A 24313-nucleotide genomic window follows, 5' to 3' on the forward strand; every position below is an offset into this window, starting at 1 on the left:
ATAGCCAATTCTTATTAATCAATATCTCGACAATTTATTTGAAAAACGTGTACTTGGGTGTGGATGTCTGCAGCTCACACGTCACTAGTAACACTTCTGTGTTAGATTATTATGGATAATTTACAGTTGAAGTCGGAAGTTTACATACACCTTAGCCAAATACATTTAAACTCGTTTTTTCACAATTCCTGACATTGAATCCTAGTAAAAATACCCTGTCTTAGGTCAATTAGCATCACCACTTTATTTTAAGAATGTGAAATATCACAATAATAGTAGAGAGAATTATTTATTTCAGCTTTTATTTAATTCATCACATTCCCAGTGGGTCAGAAGTTTACATACACTCAATTAGTATTTGGTAGCATTGCCTTTAAATTGTTTAACTTAGGTCAAACGTTTTGGGTAACCTTCCACAAGCTCCCCACAATAAGTTGTGTGAATTTTGGCCCATTCCTCCTGACAGAGCTGGTGTAACTGAGTCAAGTTTGTAGGCCTCCTTGCTCGCACACACTTTTTCAGTTCCGCCCACACATTTTCTATAGGATTGAGGTCAGGGCTTTGTGATGGCCACTCCAATACCTTCACTTTGTTGTCCTTAAGCCATTTTGTCACAATTTTGGAAGTATGCTTGGGGTCATTGTCCATTTGGAAGACCCATTTGCGACCAAGCTTTAACTTCCTGACTGATGTCTTGAGATGTTGCTTCAATATATCCACATCATTTTCCTTCCTCATGATGCCATCTATTTTGTGAAGTGCACCAGTCCCTCCTGCAGCAAAGCACCCCCACACCCCCGTGCTTCACGGTTGCGATGGTGTTCTTCGGCTTGCAAGCCCCCCCTATTTCCTCCAAACATAACGATGGTCATTATGGCCAAACAGTTCTATTTTTGTTTAATCAGACCAGAGGACATTTCTCCAAAAAGTACGATCTTTGTCCCCATGTGCAGTTGCAAACCGTAGTCTGGCTTTTTTATGGCGGTTTTGGAGCAGTGGCTTCTTCCTTGCTGAGCAGCCTTTCAGGTTATGTCGATATAGGACTCGTTTTACTGTGGATATAGATACTTTTGTACCTGTTTCCTCCAGCATCGTCACAAGGTCCTTTGCTGTTGTTCTGGGATTGATTTGCATTTTCGCACCAAACTAAGTACGTTAATCTCTAGGAGACAGAACGCGTCTCCTTCCTGAGCGGTAAGACGGCTGTGTGGCCCCATGGTGTTAATACTTGCGTACTATTGTTTGTACAGATGAACGTAGTACCTTCAGGTGTTTGGAAATTGCTCCCAAGGATGAACCAGACTTGTGGAGGTCTACCATTTTATTTCTGAGGTCTTGGCTGATTTCTTTTGATTTTCCCATGATGTCAAGCAAAGAGGCACTGTTTGAAAGTAGGCCTTAAAACACATCCACAGGTACACCTCCAATTGACTCAAATTATGTAAATTAGCCTATCAGAAGCTTCTAAAGCCATGACATCATTTTCTGGAATATTCCAAGCTGTTTAAAGGCACAGTCAACTTAGTGTATGTAAACTTCTGACCGACTGGAATTGTGATACAGTGAATTATAAGTGAAATAATCTGTCTGTAAACAATTGTTGGAAAAATTACTTGTGTCATGCACAAAGTAGATGTCCTAACTGACTTGCCAAAACTATAGTTTGTTAAAAAGAAATTTGTGGAGTGGTTGAAAAACGAGTTTCATTGACTCCAACCTAAGTGTATGTAAACTTCCGACTTCAACTGTATGTGGGTACTTCTGTCATTTTTCAGTTTCTTATTATCTGCTGACAAAAGCGAGTGAAAACAGCATGACTCCAATTTCTACCGGATTTCCTAATTATTGTACTCTTAACGGTTAACCTAATACACTCTTTAACAACCACGAACCTCGACTCCCACTTAACTTTATGTCCAGTTTTACCCAACAGTTAATTTCATTTGAGCTTGTGTCACTTGAGATTCCTGGATTGCTTCCTGAATGTCTTATGTAAGAAGTCTAATTTTCCATGGATGGAAAGTATTAGTTTCAAATTAAACAAGTTAAGTCACTGGTCTTTTCCAGGGGTGTAGGCGAGTTCACATAGTGTGTACACCACGCAAGTTTTGTTTCTTCAGTGTTTATCTTTCCAGATTCATCAGCTCATTTCCCTTGCCCTTGACCATTCTTTTTTTAAAGGATGGACACTGAATTGCATAACTCAAATTGATTCTAGGAGACAGCCCTAATCATGAGTTATATAACAGTATACCAGCTGATGGATCTAATAAAAGATGTATGCCTAGTATCTAACGAGCGACAGAGAAAGACAGAAATGGGTAGATAGCGAGTGACAAAAAGACAGAGATTGAAATTTACAGATTAGTCATCTCTCCCACTTCCCATGCTAGTGGTAACAAACACACACAGTTATAATGACAGATCCATCCATCCATCCATTCTGATGAGTCCAGTAGCAGTTTAGTAAACATGCAAAGTGACCACAAATTGAACAGTCTGGACACATATCAATACATCATTGTATGTATTTTCACACTGTGCTCTGGCAATCTGAATGTCTGTATGATGACCACTATGCTATTGAACATGCTATTTTAACATCCATGCATGTTAAAAACAAGCCAGGGGCAACTTCAGTGGTCTACATAAACTCAATTGATCTTGATAGAACACACACACAGAGACTTTAAAGCAACCTTTTAAATCACAACAAAGCTACATAGTGTGTGATTATGCCTCCTCTTAGAATGTGGGATGGAGGGAGAGAAGGAGGGAGGGGCGGCCAATGGAGAGGTGTGCCTTGTGATGGAGTGAGTGAATAAATACATGTGTTTGTCACTGGAGTTTGTGTTAGTTAGACCACACTCTCCTCCTCCCTTCTGGGGAGGATAGATTAATGACTTAATGTACTTCACATGCAATCAGATGACACCGCTTTAGGACGTCCTCAGACGTTTGTCTGGACTTTGACTAGGCCATTCCAAGACATTTAAATGTTTCCTCTTAAACCACTCGCGTGTTGCTTTAGCAGTATGCTTAGGGTCATTGTCCTGCTGGAAGGTAAACCTCCGTCCCAGTCTCAAATCAATGGAAGACTGAAACAGGTTTCCCTCAAGAATTTCCCTTTATTTAGCGCCATCCATCATTCTTTCAATTCTGACCAGTTTCCTAGTCCCTGCCGATGGAAAAACATGGTGTTCTCAGGGTGATGTGAGGTGTTGGGTTTGTGCCAGACATGGGCGGCAGGTAGCTTAGTGGTTAAGAGCGTTGTGCCAGTAACCGAAAGGTCGCTGGTTCTAATCCCCGAGCCCACTAGGTGAAAAATCTGTCGATGTGCCCTTGAGCAAGGCACTTAACCCTAATTGCTCCTGTAAGTCGCTCTGGATAAGAGCGTCTGCTAAATGACCAATTATTATTATTATTATAGCGTTTTCCTTGATGGCCAAAAAGCTCAATTTTAGTCTCATCTGACCAGAGTACCTTCTTCCATATGTTTGGAGAGTCTCCCACATACCTTTTGGTGAACACCAAACGTGTTTGCTTATTTTTTTTCTTTAAGCAATGGCTTTTTTCTGGCCTCTCTTCTGTAAAGCCCAGCTCTTTGGAGTGTACGGCTTAAAGTGGTCCTATGGACAGATACTCCAATCTCCGCTGTGGAGCTTTGCAGCTCCTTCAGGGTTATCTTTGGTCTCTTTGTTGCCTCTGATAAATGCCCTCCTTGCCTGGTCTGTGAGTCTTGGCAGGTTTGTTGTGGTGCCATCTTTCCATTTTTTAATAATGGATTTAATGGTGCTCCGTGGGATGTTCAATGTTTCAGATATTTTTTTATAACGCCAGGACAGCGGAGTCACTCACCACCTTCCGGAGACATTTGAAACCCCACCTCTTTCAGGAATACCTGGGATAGGATAAAGTAATCCTTCTACTGGTTTCACCAGATCTTATTTAGGGGCTTCATAGCAAAGGGGGTGAATACATATGCACGCACCACTTTTCCGTTATTTATTTTGTAGAATTTTTTGAAACAAGTTATTTTTTCATTTCACTTCACCAATTTGCACTATTTTGTGTATGTCCATTACATGAAATCCAAATAAAAATCCATTTTAATTACAGGTTGTAAGGCAACAAAATAGGAAAAACGCCAAAGGGGATGAATACTTTTGCAAGGCACTGTACACCCTCACAGGGACTGTGTGTGTGTGTGTGTGTGTGTGTATGTGTGTGTATGAATGTAGTTGTTTTGATTTCTATGTTTAAATATGTGTATGAATGTAACTGTGTTGCTTAAAATAAGTGTTGTATCTTGTAGGCAGGTGAGTCTGAATCCCGTGTGTGTATGTGTGTGTGCATGCATAACCAGCTGTTTTTATGTAGTCCATTCAATGTTCCTGTATGTTTTGATCTTGCTTATTGAATTAGCACATCCATTTCCCAATGTCAAGACTGTCTGAGCAAATGTCCACTTGTAAAATGAGCAGCAGCAATGGAATGAAACTCTAAATCCATTCCCATTTTAGTTTTCTGACAGATGATGTTCTCTCATCGAACCAAGCCCTTCTTGTCTCTACTTCTCTTCTCTCTGCCTCTCCTCTCAGCTTTACTCAGTGGCTCCCAAACTTCTTTGCGATGTGATTCAGATAAAGCTTTTCAAGATATATTGCGACCCACAAATTAACAAAGCAATATTTCTAGCCAGTAACTACTAAGCTTTAGCCACAAACAGTGGGTTTTGAGCCACCATTTTTTAAACAGATTAGATAATAATTTGAGTTTAATTTTTTTGGCGTTCTAGTTTTAGTCACTGGTGCCTGTTGGCAGTGCACAGCACAGTGCCCACTGTCTAGCCTAGGTTTCCACTGAAAGGGTGCCTGTACTGCACTGTGCCAGTCTAGGCAGCTGTGCAAACATCACCTCTCTCCCTGTTGTAAGGAAAATAGTAGTGGTGCCTCTCTCTCTAGTCTGAATCCTTCCATCCCTTCAACCTGTAACACAAAGAGTGAAGACATGGACATATAGACATACACTACCAGTCAAAAGTGTGGACACACCTACTCATTCAAGGAGATCATCAGGGACCCCAGCCACCCAAGCCATGCCCTGTTCTCCCCGCTCAGACGTGGGCAGTACAGGAGCATCATGGCAAAAACCGAAAGACTGGCCAATAGTTTCTAACCCCAGACCATCAGGCTGCTGAATAGCCACCACTAGTCAGCTACCTACTCCCCCTGTACCCCTACTACTCCCCCTATTGACATTCCCCCCAACGACATTCATCACTATTGCAGTTGTTAATATGTATATTATTATTATTATTTTTTTATTTTTTATGTTTATTGTTTTTATTTTACTTGAGCCCCACATCCCCTCAATGGTCATGCTGCTGCTCCCCCTATGGTCATCCCCCCCCACCCCCCACCCCCCACCCTCTCAGCAGCCTTTACTCTGCCTCCACCCCAATGGACATTTATTTATTAATCACTGCTACAGTTGTTATGATGCATATAGTTCTATTTCTATTGTTTTATATGACCAGTTTCACTTTGTCCTCTATGTTGGAGCTCGAAGCCTAAGATTTTCACTGTAGCCTGCAATCACACCTGCAACCCTGTACATGTGACCATCAAACACTCTCAATCACAGTCTCTGTCCCTCACATTGTGATGTGTTCTGTTACAGCTTGGTAAAGGAGCCGTGTCCCACGCGTTCACAGAGAAGAGCTGTAGGATGAAACGACAGGCCGTCGACATCCCCGGGGGTGAGTACAGAGTGTTACACACACAATTCACACACACACACAACCAACTCTCACACGGTCTCTTTTCTCTCTCATTGCAGAGTGCAAGACAGCCGTTCATCACGAATGTGAAGCCAAGGTAGGTCTTGAGCCATCTTTAAAAAAAGAAAATTGCTTGTCTAGAGTAAATCTGTTTTGTGTGGTCTACAAGGTTCACCATAGAAACCTCTAAAATGTTAACATTGTGAAGGGAATTGTAGCCTGGTCCTAGATCTGTTTGTGCTGTCTCGCCATCTACTATGGTTATTATCACCATAGAAATTTGCAAGAACTAGACAAACCTATGACTAGGCTAGCAGTGGTCTAGATGTATCTATAAGAGGGAAGCTGTTAAAAAATACTGGCTATGTTTTTGAAGGATGCCAAGAAATGTTATTACCTCTTGGCACTGACTACTGTACTACATGCCAAGTGGCCCAAAATGACATCGGATTATGGGCTATGTTGTGCCAACAATTCCTCCCGACACATTTATTCAGGATTGAATCGTCTGAGGTGTGTGTAGCTCAGTTGGTAGAGCATGGCGCTTGCAACGCCAGGGTTGTGGGTTCGATTCCCACGGGGGGCCAGTATGAAAAATGTATGCACTCACTAACTGTAAGTCGCTCTGGCTAAGAGCGTCTGCTAAATGACTAAAAATGTAAATGTGTGTGTACTTTATGTGCTGCTTATGTGTAAAGCTTGGTACACAGACTTCGTACACACACACTTACACACACTACAGTCAGAACTAAAACATCAGAGAGGGGCAGTGGTGAGTTGTGGACTGACTGGGTAGGCAGACAGTCAACACAAGCGTTCAGGTTCACTGGGCAACAGTCAGGGGTTAGATAGGACAAGAAAGCACAGGAAGGACAAATTACTGCTGGCTTCCGCTCTTTAATGAGACAACTTTATAGCCTGTGTCTCTTTGGGCTTAGTAGTAGCTCACTAGGGGGCTGGTTGGGATTACCAGGTAGTCCAATGCCAGAAAGGATGCTATGATTTCTAACCACATGGGATTTTAAAGTTACACTCCGCATGATGCCATTATCACACATACCCGGGCGACTTCCTGTTTACAGAAATCATCAACAGGATTGTATTCATTTGGCAAATGGGAAAACATTTACTAAAACAGGGAGTACTACCGGAACTTGTCCAACAAGAAACAGAGTTTTCCGTTGCAAAAGTGCCCTGAATACAATTGAGAATTCAGATCGGCCAAGACTGCCTCTATTGGCTTTTTACAGTGTAGGCAAGCCTCAAGCTGGGAGGAGGAGTGCAAAGTGGGATGAGCATTAGTGTACGCAGGATGTTGCCCTGCTTTGTATGATGATGTAATATTGTGGAGTCTACCTTTAACCACTAACTCTAACCATAACCCTAAATGAAGAACAAATATATTTGACATGTTTTGTTCATTCTGGAATGGTCATTAAGCAAGTCCAACATGGCTTGGTATGACATTGAGAGACGAGAAGCACACTAAGCAGCAAGATGACCATGCTAGAGAGAACAGTTGTGTGTGTGTGTGTGTGTGTCCCTCATTGTCTTATCCCCTGTCCCCTGTGTCCCAAGCTTATGCCACGTTGTTGTGAAAATGCCTCTACTCTACTAAAGCATCAAATCCCATTCTGTTGTCTTGCAACCTTGTATTTGACATGCTACCACATACCACCACATTTCAGTCTCTCTGTCACACACGCACACAGACGGAGACAGACACACACACACACTCAAACATAATGGTGTGCCCCTCCACACACACACACACTCAAAACATAATGGTGTGTGACTCCGCACCAGCTGTTGTGTCTAGCTCACCATGCATTAAAAGAGGATTATATATTTTGGTACTCCTCCTCTGTGGTATTATAGTTATGGTACCATGACCAAAAACAACAGAGAGTTACGTGACACGGAGCAGAGTGCGCATCACAGTGAGTAATGATCAATATAAAAAGGATACTAGGAAATAATGGGCGTTTTCGGGATGCCGGTGAGGGAGCGATTGAAGGCGGGCGCAAATAAGTGTATGGCAGCTGGAGACAGAGGGTGAGAGAGAATGATTAGACAGCTCCCATCTGGGAGTATACATAAATACATGAGGGACACGAGACAAGGTTACAAATGTTATTTAAAAGCTTCACAGCATGCTATCTCTCTGCTCTTCTCTCTTTCACTCTCCCTCCTCTCGCTCTCCTCTCTCACCATTGCTCTCTGTGCCTGTCAATATGTTTTCCATTATTAACTCTCTCAATTCAATAAATGCTTTATTGGCATGAATGGGTGATTGCCACTGTTGCCAAAGAGATGTATGTGAAGTATTGCATAAATTAACAATATGTTTGAGCAACAAAAATTATCTATATCAACACCAGTGGAAGCAAACTGCCCGATAACATCAAAGATCCACCACCATATTTTACAGTAGGTATGGGGTTATGCGTGGCCAAAGAGCTCTATTTTCATGTCTATTTTTGACATTTTCAATTCTCCCTGACTGTCTATTTTTTATTTTGGTGCTTGTTCTCAAAGATGATCTTATTTAAAAAATATATTGTGCCATTATCTTTTATACATACTTTAAATCTGGTTTTAGTCGTTTAAGTTTGCACTGAAAACGTTTTACCATCACAAAGATTATAAAAAATATATAAATATATAATAATGTTGTGGCGGCCACGATTTAGCAGCTAAATGCATATAGGGAAACACTGACAGTCTTTTTTGCTCATCTTTATCAAGGGATCCAATAATTCCAGACCCCACTGTAGATATTAAACAGTGCTGGGCTCAGATTGCTGCCCCTGGTGACCCCCTCACCCCTGGTTTAAAGTTTTTTTTTTTTTTAACATAACATTTATTTTCAATGTTCATTGATTTAATAATGTCACAGGTTCTTCCTCCAACTCCACTTTGGATGAGCTTGAGGAAGAGTCCTTTATGCTGGATGGAATCGAATGCTTTTTTGAAGTAAAAAAAGCAGGCAAATATTTAACCCTTGGTAGACTGATAAACATGTTTTTTAATAAGGGTGTGGAGGGTGTAGATGTGGTCAGATGTTCTTTGTTTCGGTAAGAAGCCAATTTAACATGCACTTAAAACACTTTTCGTTGAGGAAGGTTTGTATTCCCAAATGTATTATGTTGCAGAAAACCTTCCCTAGATTACTGGTCACGCAGAAACTGCGATAATTATTAGGGTGGAATTTGTCTCCACTTTTCAGTATGGGTGTTATGGCTTTATTCCATATTTCTGGAAAGTATCCTACAGTGAGGGGAAAAAGTATTTGATCCCCTGCTGATTTTGTACGTTTGCCAACTGACAAAGAAATGATCAGTCTATAATTTTAGTGGTAGGTTTATTTGAACAGTGAGAGACAGAATAACAACAAAAAAAATCCTGAAAAACGCATGACAAAAATGTTATAAATTGATTTGCATTTTAATGAGGGAAATAAGTATTTGACCCCCTCTCAATCAGAAAGATTTCTGGCTCCCAGGTGTCTTTTATACAGGTAACGAGCTGAGATTTGGAGCACACTCTTAAAGGGAGTGCTCCTAATCTCAGTTTGTTACCTGTATAAAAGACACCTGTCCACAGAAGCAATCAATCAGATTCCAAACTCTCCACCATGGCCAAGACCAAAGAGCTCTCCAATGATGTCAAGGACAAGATTGTAGACCTACACAAGGCTGGAATGGGCTACAAGACCATCGCCAAGCAGCTTGGTGAGAAGGTGACAACAGTTGGTGTGATTATTCGCAAATGGAAGAAACACAAAATAACTGTCAATCTCCCTTGGCCTGGGGCTCCATGCAAGATCTTACCTCGTGGAGTTGCAATGATCATGAGAACGGTGAGGAATCAGCCCAGAACTACACGGGAGGATCTTGTCAATGATCTCAAGGCAGTTGGGACCATAGTCACCAAGAAAACAATTGGTAACACACTACACCGTGAAGGACTGAAATCCTGCAGCGCCCGCAAGGTCCCCCAGCTCAAGAAAGCACATATACAGCGCCGTCTTAAGTTTGCCAATGAACATCTGAATGATTCAGAGGTGAACTGGGTGAAAGTGTTGTGGTCAGATGAGACCAAAATCGAGCTCTTTGGCATCAACTCAACTCGCCGTGTTTGGAGGAGGAGGAATGCTGCCTATGACCCCAAGAACACCATCCCCACCGTCAAACATGGAGGTGGAAACATTATGCTTTGGGGGTGTTTTTCTGCTAAGGGGACAGGACAACTTCACCGCATCAAAGGGACGATGGACGGGGCCATGTACCATCAAATCTTGGGTGAGAACCTCCTTCCCTCAGCCAGGGCATTGAAAATGGGTCGTGGATGGGTATTCCGGCATGACAATGACCCAAAACACACGGCCAAGGCAACAAAGGAGTGGCTCAAGAAGAAGCACATTAAGGTCCTGGAGTGGCCTAGCCAGTCTCCAGACCTTAATCCCATAGAAAATCTGTGGAGGGAGCTGAAGGTTCGAGTTGCCAAACGTCAGCCTCGAAACCTTAATGACTTGGAGAAGATCTGCAAAGAGGAGTGGGACAAAATCCCTCCTGAGATGTGTGCAAACCTGGTGGCCAACTACAAGAAACGTCTGACCTCTGTGATTGCCAACAAGGGTTTTGCCACCAAGTACTAAGTCATGTTTTGCAGAGGGGTCAAATACTTATTTCCCTCATTAAAATGCAAATGAATTTATAAAATTTTTGACATGCGTTTTTCTGGATTATTTTGTTGTTATTCTGTCTCTCACTGTTTACATAAATCTACCATTAAAATTATAGACTGACCATTTCTTTGTCAGTGGGCAAACGTACAAAATCAGCAGGGGATCAAATACTTTTTTCACTAGGTTGAAGAGCTTGAGTCTGGCTTCCTGCAGCTTAGTGCTGCTTTTCTTCAACATCTTATTGCAGATAGTGTCTGGCCCACAGGCTTTACCGCACTTGAGGGCTTTGATTTTCTCTTTCAGCTCTGTTATTGTGATGGGTATATCTAATGGGTTTTGTTGGTCTTTAATTGTTTCTACGTTGTTTAATTGATCAACTAATTTGGTCTGAGTCTCGTTAAAGTTCGGACATTCTGGATTTTCATATCGTTTTCAAAGTAGTTTTTCCAGATGTTGCCATTTCGAATGGGGATGTTTTTCTTATGTGAGGCATTAAGCTCTCCCTAAAGTTCTCTCTCTCTCTCTCTCTCTCTCTCTCTCTCTCTCTCTCTCTCTCTCTCTCTCTCTCTCTCTCTCTCTCTCTCTCTCTCTCTCTCTCTCTCTCTCTCTCTCTCTCTCTCTCTCTCTCTCTCTCTCTCTCTCTCTCTCTCTCTCTCTCTCTCTCTCTCTCTCTCTCTCTCTCTCTCTCATCAACTCTGCCTCTTCATCTCCCTCTCCCTCCCTCTATCAGTGTCTCATCCCAGGGCAGTGAAGAGGGCGTCAGAAACCAGAGCCCTTTGACTCTGGAGTGGTGCCCAGGGTGTGTCTGTGTGTGTGTCTGTGTGTGTGTGCACTGGCACAGCTGCACTGTGTGTGTGTGCGTGCGAAAGAGGGAGGTAGAACAGTACTGTGTCGCGTGTGTTGCAGTCAGAGAGAGGAATAGAGAGAAAGCGGGACTGTATCACTATCTCTCTACAGAGAGGCTTGTCGGTGACAGAGGTTGAAGAGAAAGAGCAAGGGGGAACTGAAGCAGCTTGATGAAAGGTAAAACTCGCTCAGTGGTTCATTCATGATATTGGGTAGTCTGGAGTTTATAGTGGGCACTGAAGGGAAATATTATACTCTGAGTCTTCCCCTCTTGTGCACTGCTTTGTGTTCTGTGTTTGTTTTTGATCGAGCAATAGATTGATATTGAACCCTTATCTATTTGATATGAAGGCTGGCAGACATGACTAGAAGAGAGTATGGACTATTGAGAATATTGAGTATATAGATTGAGTATTACTGTACATCACACAGCAAAACTGGGAACGGGAGAAAGACCTAGAGAAGCGTACCTCGGGTGTGTGTGTGTGTGTGTGTGTGTGTGTGTGTGTGTGTGTGTGTGTGTGTGTGTGTGTGTGTGTGTGTGTGTGTGTGTGTGTGTGTGTGTGTGTGTGTGTGTGTGTGGAAGGTTCTGTTTGAGAGGACACAGAAGAAACAGAATGGTCGGGAAACGGTCAGCTGTCCTAACAACATCTGTGAATCAACCGCTTCTGGTCGTGTAAGCTAGAAATGATCATGATGTATTCACTTTGTCAGCTGTTCAAATAATGCACTGCTCTGTTGACAAATTAATTGAGGTAGAGATTACAGTGATATGTTACGCTATTATGTGATAATGGATGGATGGATTTTTTGGTTTATAGAAGTGTCAAAAACATAAGTACTTAAGTACTTTGTGGACTATGAATGCGGATTGCACTGTGCAATGACCTGCTTTCTACATGTATTATACAATAGATTTAATGTATTATTTAAGAAAAATACCATGGCAACATACAAGTAGTAGCAGAGTGTCTTGGTTGGGGTGAAATTCGCTCATGTGGAATACCTTGGGCAGCATGTCAAAGACACAAACAAGATTTGATGTTATCGCAACCAGTTACAAGCGAGACATCCTGTCCCTTGATTGCAAGCTCTAAGTGTATTAAGGTTATATTGATTACAAGACAGAAATAGTTCTGTCAATACAGATAGAGCGCTCTAGTGCTAGAGTTCAATAGCAGAGGAGGTAAAGTGGATTGTTTATTAGAAAGGACATGCAGCCTTAGATCTTAGTGTCAAGGCAATGGCCTGGACAAATGTGACGGTGTTGAGCTTATTGGTAACAGTGTGGAGTCATCACCATCACAGAATTGTCACTGTCATCTCTGTCACCATTCCAGCTGCAGCCTCTGTATGTTAACCTTGGGGTATACACTGTAGTGGATGCTGCATGCACCACCATAGTGCGTTAATGACTTAAGCTCTCTACCGGCTGAGTACGGAAGCAATAAAGGGAGAATGCGTGCATACACACACGCACACAAACACACAAGTATGTGTGTTTATATTTACCCAGTGTTTTTTAATTTCCTGTGTAGCTGAGCTGGAAGATACAGACAATGATAGGTCTCATCTAATGTTACAGGGATTATAGGGTTTCTATTTTCTGTCCTCTGGTACTACTGAGGCTTATAGGGTTTTGTAGGGTTTCATTCATTTTCATGAATCATATATATAGTAGCTTTTGCCTATAAAGTTGACGACACTAGTTATAGGAATATCCAGAAGCATAAAAGAGTTAAAGAGCAACGCGTTTGTGTGTAACGGACATGACATGTTTGATGTACTTGGGTATTTGCCGGTGTCAAGAAACATGGTTCCATAGCAGGGTCTGTACACTTCGTCATAGCCATTACAAGAAAAGCAAGTAGAGATCTGAGTTGACGGATGGACAAACAAACAAATGACCTGATGAGCGCTCAGAGCAGAGCAGGATCTAAAATAAGGAGGTCTGTCAAATTAGCTCCCGAAAATCTCTGTCTGCTCTCGATGGTTGGAAGGCATTTTCAGCTGTTGATCTCTCTCCCCCCCAAGCACTCACTCACTAGCTCACTCCCTGTCTCGCTCTTACTCTCTCTCCCCCTCTCATTTTCTCCCTCATTATTTCTCTCTGGCTAGACCCCAAGGTCTCCCCTTTACTTTCACCCAATCTTGCTCTCTCGCCTTCTCCCCCAAGCTTTCTCTCCCTCTGAGCTCTGTGTGCCCAGTTCCCTCTCTCCAATCTCTCTCCTCCCCCATGCCTCTTACTCCCCCCGACCTCTCGTGCATTATCTTAATCTCTGTGTGTTTTGACATCTCGTTATAGTAGTGTTTATTTGGGGCAAGGGTTGTGGGGGTTGGGGTCCATGCTTGTGTCCCATGGCGGGCATGACTGTGGTTAGTCTAAATTTTACTGTAGCCCCTGGACATAAGATCCTATGGGACAGGCAGGCAGACAGACAGGCAGACAGAAACAGACGGACAGACGGAGATGAATACTTACTTAGCCACAGAAACACGGCTCCTAAATCTAGCCTGTGTTCTTGATGAAATGTTGGCGCTGTCTGAAACGAAAGTCTCTTTAACTCAATTAGACAGTGGTTAGGAGGAGAGGTGAAGATGCTTGAGAGGGTTACCAAGTGTCATTGTTCTGAACTGCTGTCATAAAGAATATTCTCAGTTCAATATTCTCAGGGTTTGGTTGGTTACTCACTTCTTCCTCCTCTCTCCTTCTTCTCTTCCCTTTTTACCAAAAAAAAGGGTCACTCAAATGTGACAGAGTGGAAATTCCGCCCTGACAGCCAAGGCATCTGGATCTGGGATAACAGTACCTCTAGAGCTCAGGAAGGCAGTTGCAATTTGCCATCCGCTACATCTAGTTAGTCTGTTACTTGGTGTCAATTTGAGCAACATGGAAACATTCTGAAAATGTTTGCAGGCTTACAGTGCATTCGGAAAGTATTCAGACCCCTTGACTTTTTTCACATTTTGTTACTTTACAGCCTTATTCTAAAATTGATTAAATAGTTTTTTCCCCCTCATCAATCTACACACAATACCCCATAATGACAAAGCAAAAACAGGTTTGTAGAAATTTTTGCAAATATCACATTTACATAAGTATTCAGACCCTTTACTCCGTACATTGTTGAATCACCTTTGGCAGCGATTACAGCCTAGAGTCTTCTTGGGTATGATGCTACAAGATTGGCACACCTGTATTTGGGGAGTTTGTCCCATTATTCTCTGCAGATCCTCTCAAGCTCTGTCAGGTTGGATGGGGAGCGTTGCTGCACAGCTATTTTCAGGTCTCTCCAGAGATGTTAGATCGGGGTTTAAGTCCGGCCTCTGGCTACGTTGTCTTGGCTGTGTGCTTAGGGTCGTTGTCCTGTTGGAAGGTGAACCTTCGCCCCAGTCTGAGGTCCTGAGCGCTCTGGAGTAGATTTTCATCAAGGAACTCTCTGTACTTTGCTCCGTTCATCTTTCCCTCGAACCTGACTAGTCTTCCAGTCCCTGCCGCTGAAAAACATCCCCACAGCACGATGCTGCCACCACCATGCTTCACTGTAGGGATGGTGCCAGGTTTCCTCCAGACGTGACGCTTGGCATTCAGGCCAAAGAGTTCAATCTTGGTTTCATCAGACCAGAGAATCTTGTTTCTCATGGTCTGAGAGTCCTTTAGGTGCCTTTTGGCAAACTCCTAGCGGGCTGTCATGTGCCTTTTACTGAGGAGTGGCTTCCGTCTGGCCACTCTACAATAAAGGCCTGATTGGTGGAGTGCTGCAGAGATGGTTGTCCTTCTGGAAGGTTCTCCCATCTCCACAGAGAAACTCTGGAGCTCTGTCAGAGTGACCATCGGGTTCTTGGTCACCTCCCTGACCAAGGCCCTTCTCCCACGATTGCTCAGTTTGGCCGGGCGGCCAGCTCTAGGAAGAGTCTTGGTGGTTCCAAACTTCTTCCATTTAAGAATGATGGAGGCCACTGTGTTCTTGGGGAGCTTCAATGCTGCTGAAATGTTTTGTTACCCTTCCCCAGATCTGTGCCTCGACACAATCCTGTCTCGAAACACTACGGACAATTCCTTCGACCTCATGGCTTGGTTTTTGCTCTGACATTCACTTTCAACTGTGGGACGTTATATCGATCCTGTGCCTTTCCAAATCATGTCCAATCAATTGAATTTACCACAGGTGAACTCCAATCAAGTTGTAGAATCCTCTCAAGGATGATCAATGTACACAAGGATGCACCTGAGCTCAATTTCGAGTCTCATAGCAAAGGGTCTGAATACTTATGTAAATAAGTTTTAATAAATTTGCTAACATTTCTAAAAACCTTTTTTTGCTTTGTCATTATGGTGTATTTTTTTGAAGGTTTTTATTTATTTAATCATTTTTAAAATAATGCTGTAACATAACAAAATGTGGAAATAGGGAAGGGGTCTGAATACTTTCCGAATGCGCTGTATGTGCCGTTCATTGGAATCCATCCAAATTGTGCCATGATGCCATTGACAACATCTTGAAGTGGTATTTTGAAGTCATGTGGCATTTCCATTAATTGGAATCCAGTCATCTTTCTACCATAGTGATGTTATAGTACTAATAGGTCTGTAGGCTAGAACTGCACTGAGGTCCTTTTGTCTAATTCTTCTTTATGTCTATTATTTCTCTGTCTCATGCTGGCTGTAGGTAGGGACACATGGGCAGTAGTCCCAGGGTTAGATAGGGGACTGGCAGGTACCTCTATAAGTAGTAGCTAGTCTAGCTGACGAACAAGGCAAATGTATCCAGATGGCCCTAGCAGCACACTGGCAAAATGAACTAATAAAGACTGTCAGGCCCTCAGTGTGTGTGTGCGTGAGTGCGTTTGTGTCCGTCCATGTCAACATGCGTACGTGCATTTACAATATTCGTGTAAATAGGCTACACACATGAATGCGCCAAATGCATGTTAGCTAGTGTACAGCACGAGCGTGTGTGCGGACGTCCACGTGTATGTAAGGTTGAGCGACCAACGGTGTCCTGTTGCAAATTGCATCCTGTTGACTTTGTGTGTGTGTGTGTGTGTGTGTGTGTGTGTGTGTGTGTGTGTGTGTGTGTGTGTGTGTGTGTGTGTGTGTGTGTGTGTGTGTGTGTATACAGTATATGCGACTTTACTACTGAGTTCAACCTCAATCTTGGGGGGCTTCAGTCCGTGTCTGTCGGCATCCTTTTGTTCCTGTGGCTTACTCCACTATTTCATCCAGCTAACCACCATTATTACAACCCATTAACAGTACCTTCCCTCCCCCCATGGGTAAATATTTGGTCCCAAAAGGTACCATATTCCCTATTTAAAGGACTACTTTTGACCAGAGTCCTAGGATAGGGTACCTTTTGTGACGCAGCCTAGAACTGACTGCACACTGCACTTCCAAAATATTACTTATTTATTGTGCTCTTTCTCGTCTGGGTCACGTTTACTGGGATGCAATGTTGGAGAACATTCAGATAGAAATAGACTAAATGGAACAGACATGCTTCTCTGTCATGTAGGATAGGGAATCTTGTCAGCTCTATGCGAGACGTTTCTATCTGAAACATTGAGAGGGTTGCAACATTTTGAACGTGACCCTGGTAAACAGTTCACGTAGTGATGATGTCATCACTTCCTTTTACGTAAAACACACACACACGTGTACACACAAACTTCTGCTGCATCTCTACTAGGGATGTGAAAAATGGACAGTTTTCTTAACATTTAAACTGACTTTTTTTTATCGGTTTTCCATTAAACATTCATATAATTACATGTGAATTCACATTGCAGCTGTTCTGCTGCCAGCAACGGTTTTGGTCTCACAGTGTATCCCTTTCAGATGGTTAAGCATTGCACCTGTACTACCATTACTGTACCTCAATTCCACCTCACAAAGTTAGCATTTCCTTCTCATTTAACTTCTCGAAGTATTGCCATACAGGACTTCGCTGCTGTCGCTTGCCTTTCTCTGCCATTTTTCCAACTGTTAACGATGATGACGTAGTGGTGGAGAGTCGACTCCCATTTCTGAGTGTCAAGATTCGATTCCGCTAAGAATCGACTCCTAAGATTCAGTACTTTTGGAACAGAGGATACTGATTAGTTGTCGTACTTCCGAGAACACAAACACTCGCATCTTTCATAACGAGCGAAGGACGGAGAGAGAGGGGAGGGGCACAGTATAGGCAGATCGGCCACCGGGCAGACAGTCAGAACCGTGCACTAGGCATATCTATCGGCAATCAAGAGCTGTATCTCGCAATGGAATGCTGTATGTCGCAATTTCTTGGCTTGCAATGTCTGGCAACTTCAGTAAAGCAGGACCTATCATCAATTAATAGAGTACCACGGTATGAGTCATAATACACTTAATACCTAGCGGTCAAACAATGAAATGACTCCAATCGTTTTTCCACCATTCATTTTTCCCATAGGGGCTTTTAGAAACACTTAAAATATTGGCTGTGTTTCGCGTAGGCTTACCCTGGCATGACGTTTTGATAACCGTGTAAATGTCTCTAGGACAAGTTGACTTTTATCAATATATTTGTCTGTATTTGTGGCTATCATAAAGAACTACAAATGCCATGATGATCTGGATGAAACTGCCGAATAGAGGCAAAGAATCTCTGGATTAACTATCTAATGTTAGCTAAATTTAGTCATTAATAAATTGGCTACATTTATTTTAAATGGACAATTCTGTGAACTGTCTTGTGCAAGTTTTTAATTCACACAATACCTGTTAGCATTGGTGTCAGCTAGAGATGACGTGCAGGATCTTGCAGGGATTTGTAGTCTTGCATGATATCTACTTTGATGCTAATTAGTATTTTCGGATCTGAAAGTAAATGGAGCCGAATATACTGATAAAAGTCACCTTGCCCGAGAGAGATTTACATGGTTATCAAAACATCCTTATTTTAAGTGTTTCTAAAATTCCCTCTGGGAAAAATGTATGGTGGGAAAATGATTGGAACCATTTCCCTGTTTGACCCCAAGGGTCTGGGTATTATGACATCTCCACTGTGGGGCTCTATAGGTTAGGATATTGAGATGAGTGAGCAACACTTTGCTCTCACACAGTCACACACAGTATCTGTGCACGGGTTCGCTGTTCACAGCGTGGTAGCCAGAGCACCAGAGCCTGGCGCTTCACCATTCTTAGTTGTTGCGGAAATTTACCCACTATGCTGTTTACTTTCTGCATCTACTTCATACTGTATCTTTGAGTCTACCTTTTAAATTACACAACTTACCCAAAGCCTTTATAGCCTATCGTCTAGTTAGGCTATAACACAGAAAATAATATGTTTTGTGATAACTACAATGTGATTTAAATTTTGTGGGGGATTTTTTTATCTTTTTCTTAACGTTAAGGATCCCAATTTTGTTTAAACGTTTTAACATTCACACACCTAATCTCTACAATCACTTTTTATAATGGCATCTTGGAGCATTGTTAGTTAATGTCTCTCAGTGAATAGAACACCCAAAACATTTAAAAGATGAAATATATATATATATTTTAATCTCTTTCTCTAATATTTGTTTTTCTCTCATTGTTTCATCTCTTTCATCTCTCTCTCATATCCTGTTCAACCCCCTCTCTCTTCTCTTCCCTTTTTTCTCTCTTCGTCTTTGATTCTGACTTTCTCGCTTTCTCTCTCTCTCTCTCTCTCTCTCTCTCTCTCTCTCTCTCTCTCTCTCTCTCTCTCTCTCTCTCTGTCTCTCTCTCTCTCTCGCTCTCTCTCTCTTTCTTATTTATTTATCTACAGTAAAACACCAGTCTCAACGTCAACAGTGAAGAGGCAACTCCGGGATGCTGACCTTCTAGGCAGAGTTGCAAAGACAAAGCCATATCTCAGACTGCCCATCTTAACCTTTTCTTTTTATTGGCCAGTCTGAGATATGGCTTTTTCTTTGCAACTCTGCCTAGAGAGGGAGAGTTGCCTCTTCACCAGCAAAGCACCATCACACCTCCTCCTCCATGCTTCATGGTGGGAAAGTATTCACACCCCTCCACATCTTGTTGTGTTACAGCCTGAATTTTAAATGGTTTAAATGTAGATTTGTTTTTAAATCATTGGCTCCATAATGTCAAAGTGGAATTATGTTTTTCTAATGTTTACAAATTAATAAAAATGAAAAGCTGAAATGTCTTGAGTCAATAAGTATTCAACTCCTTTGTTATGGCTAGCCTAAATAAGATCAGGAGTAAAAATGTGCTTAACAAGTTTTAACAAGTCAAATAAATTGCATGGACTCACTCAGTCACTACAAAGATACAGGCGTCCTTCCTAACTTAGTTGCCGGAGAGGAAGGAAAACCGCTCAGGGATTTGACCATGAGGCCAATGGTGACTTTAAAACAGTTACAGAGTTTAATGGCTGTGATAGGAAAAAAACTGAGGATGGATCAACAACATTGTAGTTACTTCACAATACTAACCTAATGGACAGAGTGAAATGAAGGAAGCCTGTACAGAATAAAAATATTCCAAAACATGCATCCTGTTTGCAACAAGGCACTAAAGTAATACTTCCAAAAATGTGGCAAAGAAATTAACTTTGTCCTGAATACAAAGTGTTATGTTTGGGGCAAAACCAATACAACACATTACTGAGTACCACTATTTGCAATCATAGTGGTGGCTGAATCATATTATGGGTATGCTGGTAGTTGTTAAGGACTGGGGAGTTTTTCAGGATAAAAAAGAAACAGAATGGAGCTAAGCACAGGCAAAATCCTAGAGGAAAACGTGGTTGTCTGCTTTCCACCAGACACTGGGAGATGATTTCACCTTTCAGCAGGACAATAACCTAAAACACAAGGCCAAATCTACACAGGAGTTGCTTACCAAGAAGACAGTGCATTTTCCTGAGTGGCTGGGTTACAGTTTGACTTAAATCTACCTGAAAGTCTATGGCAAGACCTGAAAATGGTTGTCTAGCAATGATCAACAACCAATTTTGACAGAGCTTGGGGAATTTTGTAAGAAGAATAATGGGCAAATGTAACACAATCCGGGTGTGGAAAGCTCTTAGAGACTTACCCAGAAAGACTCACAGCTGTAATTGCTGCCAAAGGTGCTTCTACAAAGTATTGACTCAGGGAAGTGAATACTTATGTAAATTAGATATTTCTGTATTTCATTTTCAATACATTTGCTAACATTTATAAAAACATGTTTGCACTTTGTCATTATGGGGTATTGTGTGTAGATGGGTGAAATAAAAATAATATATCATCCATTTTGAATTCAGGCTGTAACACAACAAAATGTGGAATAAGTCAAGGGATATGAACACTTTCTGAAGGCATTGTGTTTTCCCCTCATGAATCTACACAAAATACCCCAAAATGACAAAGCAAAAAACGTTTTTTAGAAATTTTAGCAAAGTTATTAAAAATAAAGAGCTGAAATATAATATTTACATAAGTATTCAGACCCTTTACTCAGTACTTTGTTGAAGCACCTTTGGCAGCGATTACAGCCTCAAGTCTTCTCGGGTATGACGCTACAAGCTTGGAACACCTGTATTTGGGGAGTTTGTCCCATTCTTCTCTGCAGATCCTCTCAAGCTCTGTCAGGTTGGATGGGGAGCGTCGCTGCACAGCTATTTTCAGGCCTCTCCAGAGATGTTCGATCGGGTTCAAGTCGGGGCTCTGGCTGGGCCATTCAAGGACATTCAGATACTTGTCCAGAAGCCACTCCTGTTTTCTCTTGGCTGTGTGCTTAGGGTCATGGTCCTGTTGGAAGGTGAACCTTCACCCCAGTCTGAGATCCTGAGTGCTCTGGAGCAGGTTTTCATCAAGGATCTCTCTGTACTTTGCTCCGTTCATCTTTCCCTCGATCCTGACTAGTCTCCCAGTCCCTGCCGCTGAAAAACATCCCCACAGCACAATGCTGCCACCACCATGCTTCTCAGTAGGGATGGTGCCAGGTTTCCTCCAGGCGTGACGCTTGGCATTCAGGCCAAAGAGTTCAATCTTGGTTTCATCAGACCAGAGAATCTTGCTTATCATGGTCTGAGAGTCTTTAGGTGCGTTTTGGCAAACTCCAAGTGGGCTGTTATGTGCCTTTTACTGAGGAGTGGCTTCCGTCTGGCCACTCTACCATAAAGGCCTGATTGGTGGAGTGCTGCAGAGATGGTTGTCCTTCTGGAAGGTTTTCCATCTCCACAGAGGAACTCTAGAGCTCTGTCAGAGTGACTATCGGGTTCTTGGTCACCTCCCTGACCAAGGCCCTTCTCCCCCGATTACTCAGTTTCTAGGAAGAGTCTTGGTGGTTCCAAACTTCTTCCATTTAAGAATGATGGAGGCCACTGTGTTCTTGGGGACTTTCAATGCTGAATAAATTTTTTGGTACCCTTCCCCAGAGCTGTACCTCGACATAATCCTGTCTCGGCGCTCTACGGACAAGTCCTTCGACCTCATGGCTTGGTTTTTGCTCTGACATGCACTGTCTGAAGGGTCTGAATACTTATGTAAATAAGGTATTTCTGTTTTTTATTTTTTTATAAATTTGCAAAAGTTTCTACAAACCTGTTTTCACTTTGTCATTATGGGGTATTGTGTGTAGATTGATGAGGGCTGTAACGTATGAAAATGTGAAAAAGGTCAAGGGGTCTGAATACTTTCCGAATGCACTGTATAAATCTCTCTATATCTCCATCTCCTCTCTCTTGCGTTCTCTCTCTCTCTTCCCCTCCATCCCTCACTCCCTGTCCCCCTCTCTGCTCTTGTTTCTGGTCTTCTCTCCCTGACTCCCAGTTTAGTTTCACATCTTCACATTTTTCCCTGACATGTTTTCAGTCCAGTCATCTGCATTGTGTCTGAAACAAAGATTAGATTTAGTTAAATTCATCACAAAATGGCAGATGTGAGTTTACATGGTAACATGGGTATAATATCATTCCCCTGTGCTCAGTCAGGGTCCGTATGTTACTGTGGCTGATTTGTACTGTACAATGTGGTCCACTGATATTGACACGTGTGCAGTAGTCTATAAAACAACAGCACTTATCCATATGGTATTGATTTCTTAAAACTGGTACACAGCTTGTGTGCGTGTGACTGAGGCCTCCTCTTCATTCCAGACTCATACAAGGACACACACATAGAAGAAAACACACACACGACGATGCATAGAAGAAGACATACTGTACACACACGAACATTCACTCTGTTGCCAGTTGATTAGGTACACCACCCCGTTCACGGAAATGGTTCGCTCCTACAGACAGTGAGTCACGTGGCCGTGGCTTGCTATATAAAGCAGGCAGACAGGCATCGAGGCATTCAGTTACTGTTCGATCGAACGTTAGAATGGGCAAAACGAGTGACCTAAGCGACTTTGAGTGGGGTATGATCGTCGGTACTAGGTGGGCCGATTCCAGTATCTCAGAAACGGCCGGCCTACTGGGCTTTTCACACACGACAGTGTCTAGGGTTTACCGAGAATGATGCGACAAACAAAAAACATTTAGTCAGCGGCAATGCTGTGGGCGAAAACAGCTCGTTGATGAGAGGTCGAAGGAGAATGGCAAGAATCGTGAAAGCTAACAGGTGGGCCACAAACAGTCAAATTACAGCGCAGTACAACAGTGGTGTGCAGAACGGCATCTCGGAACACACAACTCATCGGTCCTTGTCACGGATGGGCTATTGCAGCAGATGACCACACCAGGTTCCACTCTTATCAGCTAAAAACAAGAAGAAGCGGCTCCAGTGGGCATGCGATCACCAACACTGGACAACTGAGGAGTGGAAAAGCATCGCCTGGTCCAACAATTCCCAGTTCGTGTTGTGTCATGCTGATGGCAGAGTCAGGATTTGGCATAAGCAGCATGAGTCCATGGCCCCATCCTGCCTGGTGTCAACGGGACAGGCTGGTGGTGTAATGGTGTGGGGAATGTTTTCCTGGTACACGTTAGGTCCCTTGATACCAATTGAGCAGCGTTTGAAGGCCACGCCTTGTAGAATTCATGCCGTGAAGAATTCAGGCTGTTCTGGAGGCAAAGGGGGGTCCAACCCGGTACTAGATGGGTGTACCTAATAAAATGGCCTAATAAATAGTGTTATTGTGTGTGTCTGTGTGGGACAGTGTGCATTTTGTGCTTTCGTAAATGTATATTGGCTTGTTTGTTTTCTAACTTCACATTTGTTCATACGTTTGTGGAATGAAGTGGAGGCCTTTGTGCATTCAGGAAACGCCTGTCTAATTGCCAGCTAGGGAGGGAGATGTAATCTGGTGTGTGTTTATTTTGGCCCTACTCTGTACTCCCCCTCCTCTCCTCCCTTTCTCAGATAAGGAGGGATAGTGTGACAATAAACAATAAGCAGATTTAATTATGTTAATAGATTGTTAGACGAGTGGCGCAGAGGTCTAAGGCACTGCATCTCAATGCTAGAGGTGTCACTTCAGACCCTGGTTCGATTCCAGGCTATTTCACAATCCGGGCCGTGATTGGGAGTCCCATAGGGCGGCGCACTATTGGCCCAGCGTTGTCTGGGTTTGGCCGGGGTAGGCCGTCATTTTAAATAGAATTTGTTCTTAACTGACTTGCCTAGTTAAATAAAAAAAGACAAACAGGCTAAACAAGTGTGAAATACCAAACAGAATCCCCTATGATATAAGGGCTGTCATTCTCTCCAATGTGTGCAGTGCGCACTTGCTCACTTACTGTGCCTCATTCATTGAACATTGATGACTACATATCTTTCTGTATTATCACATGTTGTGAAGTATAGTATATGGCACATTTCAGTGTAGGACTACAGAGCAGTTTAGACATTCATTTCTGCCTCTCTCCAGTTTCTATATCTGTGCAGTGCATACGTGTGTGTGTGTGACAGTCTGCCGTCATGCTCCACTGGTCTGTCATGTGGAAGGGGAAATCTGTGATGACAGCATGACTGCAGCTGTTGAGAGAGATGCCCTTTACAGAAGTGGTCACCAACCTGAGTCAAAATGCAAGCCGAGATTTACC

General features: G+C 42.6%; 1 protein-coding gene across 1 annotated transcript in view; it reads left to right on the top strand.

The window, feature by feature from the left end:
- LOC311138942 (tensin-2-like) overlaps positions 1–24313 on the top strand; it is a gene marked incomplete at both ends in the record, with an annotated part of 79143 nt that overhangs the window by 7764 nt on the left and 47066 nt on the right. Inside the window, 2 exon segments of the mRNA XM_084173754.1 lie at positions 5683–5761; positions 5842–5879. Coding sequence (XP_084029880.1) covers positions 5683–5761; positions 5842–5879 — 117 coding nt within the window.

This window comes from Coregonus lavaretus, assembly GCF_964263955.1.
Source record: "Coregonus lavaretus genome assembly, chromosome: 12".
NCBI classification, from domain to species: domain Eukaryota; kingdom Metazoa; phylum Chordata; class Actinopteri; order Salmoniformes; family Salmonidae; genus Coregonus; species Coregonus lavaretus.